The sequence below is a fragment of the Ovis canadensis genome, chromosome 15 (genome assembly GCF_042477335.2).
Source record: "Ovis canadensis isolate MfBH-ARS-UI-01 breed Bighorn chromosome 15, ARS-UI_OviCan_v2, whole genome shotgun sequence".
In the NCBI taxonomy this organism is placed as follows: Eukaryota; Metazoa; Chordata; class Mammalia; order Artiodactyla; family Bovidae; genus Ovis; species Ovis canadensis.
This window is the reverse complement of record NC_091259.1, coordinates 87164199-87169410: the sequence shown is the minus strand read 5'-3', so window position 1 is coordinate 87169410 and position 5212 is coordinate 87164199. Positions and strand designations below refer to the sequence as shown.

General features: G+C 36.3%; 1 protein-coding gene across 1 annotated transcript; it reads left to right on the top strand.

The window, feature by feature from the left end:
- The first annotated feature begins 1538 nt into the window (after window positions 1-1538).
- On the top strand, window positions 1539-2480 carry LOC138420453 (olfactory receptor 8K3-like). Its single transcript, XM_069553669.1, has one exon. The coding sequence runs from the start codon at window positions 1539-1541 to the stop codon at window positions 2478-2480; it is 942 nt and encodes a 313-aa protein (XP_069409770.1).
- Window positions 2481-5212: the final 2732 nt, after the last annotated feature.

Here is a 5212-nt window from a genome sequence, read left to right as displayed (position 1 = left end):
AACAAATACATATATTTTTCTCAAAATGCATAGTCTTAAAAATAATAATCAGATAATCAACCCTCAAATAAACACACTAAGAACACACTAAATACATGATATTTGAGGCATATTTCCAAATACTACTGACACACTGAAACATTTAATTCTCATCTGTCTTCCCAGAATCTCTGCAAAAAAAGGAAGAGTTGATTTTTCCAGTATGGAAAAATAGAGTAAGATTAGTTATATCATTTTTTTCCAAAGTATTCCTTCATATATATACCACAATTGTATGTATGGCTGACTCTATCTATCCATGTCTATTTCCTGGAATATTTCCTAGGATATATACAAGCAGTTTCTACTACAGTCTGTTAGAGTTTCCTTCTGAAAGCGTATGTCCTGTATCAACAGTATTAATTGCTTCCTCCTGCACCATCTGCATTTGCAAAGGGTCTCACATGACTTTTACTATAAACTGCTTTAATATTTCCATAGAGTATTAAAATTTGGGTTCAGTTTTTTTATGTAACTAACATATTAGTTAGTTAGTGTTAATTGTTCAGTTGTGTCTGACTCTGTGGCCCCATAGACTGTAGCTTCTGTCCATGGAATTCTCCAGGCAAGAACATTAGAGTGAGTAACCATTTCCTTCTCCATGGAATCTTCCTGACCCAGGGATTGAACCTAGATCTTCCACATTGCAGGCAGATTCTTTACCATCTGAGCCATCAGGGACTGTTATGTGATAATGTAATTATGTTATTATTGATTTTTAGTTACCGTCACGCCTTAATCTTTTGCAACCCCATGGACTGTAGCCCAACAAGGCTTCTCTGTCCTCAGGATTTACCAGGCAAAAATACTAGAGGGGATTGTCATTTTCTTCTCTAGGGGGTCTTCACAATCCAAGGATCGAACTATGTCTCTTGCACTAGCAGAAAGATTTTTTACAGCTGAGCCTGGAATGCCCCAATTATGTTATCATTATATAAATGACATACTAAAAGCTTAATAATCATCTGTAAAATTAATATACAAAGTATTAACTGTTTTTTTTTTTTTCATTTTTACCTCCTATATCTTTGTATCTATTTATATCTGTCTATAAAAGTCTTTGTGAATCTTGGCCCTATTGACATTTTGGGTTTGGTAAATTTTTGCTTTTTATGCTGATGGGGGAGTGGTTCGTTCCAGCAGCATCACTAGACTCTAACCATTACATGCCAGCAGTAGCCTCCCTCTACTATCTGCAATTCCTGCATCCAAATCTCTCAAAAGATTATCAAGGTTATTTGGAGGACAGCTTTTCACCAGTTGAAAAACCATTGATTTATTTTTATTGCCACCCCTATCTCTATCATCACTGATTGTCTATCATCTATCATTGTTATATATATTTAGTGTGGCAGTTAGGATTATTTTAAAATATCATGAATTCGAAATTTGTCATATTTGTACTAGCTTTGGGTACTAAACCCTACCAGATGATACTATATGACAACTACTGACTATGCTGATATCTTTATCTGGAATAGATTTTCTGATAAACCTTGATGGAAAAGCTCAATCAAACAGTGCTGAGTGAATTCATCCTCATGGGAATCACAGACCGCCCTGAACTGCAGGCTCCATTGTTTGGGCTCTTCCTCATCATCTACATGACCTCAGTGGTGGGCAACTTGGGCATGGTCATCCTCACTAAGGCGGACTCGAGGCTGCAGACACCCATGTACTTCTTTCTCAGGCACCTGGCTCTTACTGATCTGGGTTATTCAACAACTGTGGGACCCAAAATGTTGGTAAATTTTCTTGTGGATCAAAATAAAATCTTATACAATTTTTGTGCCATTCAGGGAGCTTTCTACATTATGTTCATTATTAGTGAGCTTTTCATTCTGGCAGCAATGTCCTATGACCGCTATGTGGCCATCTGTAACCCTCTTCTCTACACAGTCATCATGTCAAAAAAGGCATGCTGGATGCTGGTGGCAATCTCCTATGTCTATAGCACATTTGTGTCTCTTCTAGTCACTATAAAAATATTTAATTTATCCTTCTGTGGCTACAATGTCATCAAACATTTCTACTGTGACTGTCTCTGTTTGATATCTTTGCTTTGTTCAAATACACGTGAAATTGAACTGATTATTCTGATCTTTGCAGGTTTTAATTTAATTTCATCCCTGCTAATAGTTCTTGTGTCTTACCTGCTTATTCTTACAGCTATTCTCAGGATGAACTCTGATAAAGGCAGGCACAGGGCTTTCTCTACATGTGGATCCCACTTGACCGTGGTGGCAGTGTTCTATGGAACTTTGATATTTATGTATGTTCAGCCAGAGTCCAGCCATTCCTTTGATGCTGATAAAGTGGCATCTATATTTTACACACTAATTACCCCCATGTTAAATCCCTTGATCTACAGCTTGAGGAACAAAGATGTAAAATATGCTGTTCATAGACTATGGAAAAAACTATGTAATACCTTTTCTTAAGTTCATTTTGCTATGTGATTCCTTGAATGAGGCTATGAACATTGACATTTTTTATAAGTTTTCTCAGAGGCTAATGCAAGGATAGATGATTTCAACATATATTTAGAGATTGACTTCTGTGCACCAGTTAAACTGAGTGCTCTGAACACATTAATAAATGAACATATTCTAGTTATTTTTGTCTCCTTACATATGAAGTCTACTCTATGAAAAATAAGGGTCTTGCCTCTCTTTCATTTGGCTCATTTTCCACAAATTTGTTTAAAATGTGTATCATGTTTTGATTAAGAGACATTGTTTGACTATATGCATTTGATGATCTTACTTGGAGAAAGCAGCATGAGATGATTCTATGATTTGAATGGTGATATTTCTAGTGAAAGTATAGTGCAATATTCTGCAACCTATAAGTCTTTCATGTCCTTTGAATATACTGCTTACAAAACTCTCTTTAACTTTCCTAATTTCTCTTTTGCTTATTTCAGTTACTTTTTAACATTTAATAGATTTATTTACATCATAGAGATCCTGGATTGTCTTCTATGTACATCATCAAAAAATAAAATAATCAATGAACAAATTGAATTTGAATAAAAATAATTTATAATAGTCAAATGAGGATAATTATTACTTATATTTCATATATCATTTTAAATTTTAATAAATGTATATATGTCTCATTTATTCATATATAAAGATAAAAATGTGTGCATCTGAGATTACATATAATGAGCAGAAATACACAAGAATGCTAACAGCACATGGATTTGAGAAGGTAAATTGTGAATAAACATAACCTAATATCCCACTCCTAGAATACAGGTTAGAATACATTTGATTATCCCTCAGATTGTAAACCAAAAAAAAAAAAAATGCTGAGTTACAGATTTCTCCACACCCTCTCCAGCATTTATTGCATGTAGACTTTTAGATAGCAGGCATTCTGAAAGGCAAGAAATGGTACCTCATTGTGGTTTTGATGTTCATTTCTCTGATAATGAGTGATGTTGAGCATCTTTTCATGTGTTTGTTAGCCATCTGTATGTCTTCTTTGGAGAAATGCCTGTTTAGTTCTTTGGCCAACTTTTTGATTGGGTCGTTTGTTTTTCTGGAATTGAGCTGCAGGAGTTGCTTGTATATTTTTGAGATTAATTCTTTGTGTGTTGCTTCATTTGCTATTATTTTCCCCCATTCTGAAGGCTGTTTTTTCACCTTGCTTATAGTTTTCTTTGTTGTGCAGAAGCTTTTAAGTTAAATTAGGTCCCACTTGTTTATTTTTGCTTTTATTTCCAAAATTCCAGGAGGTGAGTCATAGATGATCCTGCTGTGGTTTATGTCAGAGCGTGTTTTGCCTATGTTTTCCTCTAGGAGTTTAATAGTTTCTGGCCTTACGTTTAGATCTTTAACCCATTTTGAGTTTATTTTTGTGTATGGTGTTAGGAAGTGTTCTAGTTTCATTCTTTTACAAGTGGTTGACCAGTTTTCCCAGCACCACTTGTTAAAAAGATGGTCTTTTCTCCATTGTATACTCTTGACTCCTTTGTCAAAGATAAGGTGTCCATAGGTGCATGGATTTATCTCTGGGCTTTCTATTTTGTTTCATTGATCTATATTTCTGTCTTTGTGCCATTACCATACTGTCTTAATGACTGTGGCTTTGCAGTAGAGCCTGAAGTCATCCTGGAATGTGTAGTCAAGTGGGCCTTAGAAAGCATCACTATGAACAAAGCTAGTGGAGGTGATGGGATTTCAGTTGAGCTAGTTCAAATCCTGAAAGATGATGCTGTGAAAGTACTGCACTCATTATATCAGCAAATTTGGAAAACTCAGCAGTGACCACAGGACTGGAAAGGGTCAGTTTTCATTCCAATCCCAAAGAAAGGCAATGCCAAAGAATGCTCAAACTACTGCACAATTGCACTCATCTCACACATTAGTAAAGCAATGCTCAAAATTCTCCATGCCAGGCTTCAGCAATACGTGAACCCTGAACTTCCTGATGTTCAAACTGGTTTTAGACAAGGCAGAGGAACCAGAGATCAAATTGCCAACATCCACTGGATCATGGAAAAAGCAAGAGAGTTCCAGAAAAACATCTATTTCTGCTTTATTGATGATGCCAAAGCCTTTGACTGTGTGGATCACAATAAACTGTGGAAAATTCTGAGAGAGATGGGATTACCAGACCACCTGACCTGCCTGTTGAGAAACTTATATGCAGGTCAGGAAGCAACAGTTAGAACTGGACATGGAACAACAGACTGGTTCCAAATAGGAAAAGGAGTACGTCAAGGCAGTATATTGTCACCCTGCTTATTTAACTTCTATGCAGAGTTCATCATGAGAAACGCTGGACTGGAAGAAGCACAAGCTGGAATCAAGATTGCCAGGAGAAATACCAGTAACTTCAGATATGCAGATGACACTACGCTTATGGCAGAAAGTGAAGAGGTGCTAAAAAGCCTCTTGATGAAAGTGAAAGAGGAGAGCGAAAAAGTTGGCTTAAAGCTCAACATTCAGAAAACGAAGATCATGGCATCTGGTCCCATCAGTTCATGGGAAATAGATGGAGCAAGAGTGGAAACAGTGTCAGACTTTATTTTTTGGGGCTCCAAAATCACTGCAGATGGTGATTGCAGCCGTGAAATTAAAAGACGGGTACTCCTTGGAAGGAACATTATGACCAAACTAGATAGCATATTCAAAGGCAGAGAGATTAATTTGCTAACAAA

Excerpts from the sequence above, each read along its gene's own strand:
- LOC138420453 (XM_069553669.1), top strand. The coding sequence starts at position 1,539 with ATGGAAAAGCTCAATCAAACAGTGCTGAGTGAATTCATCCTCATGGGA.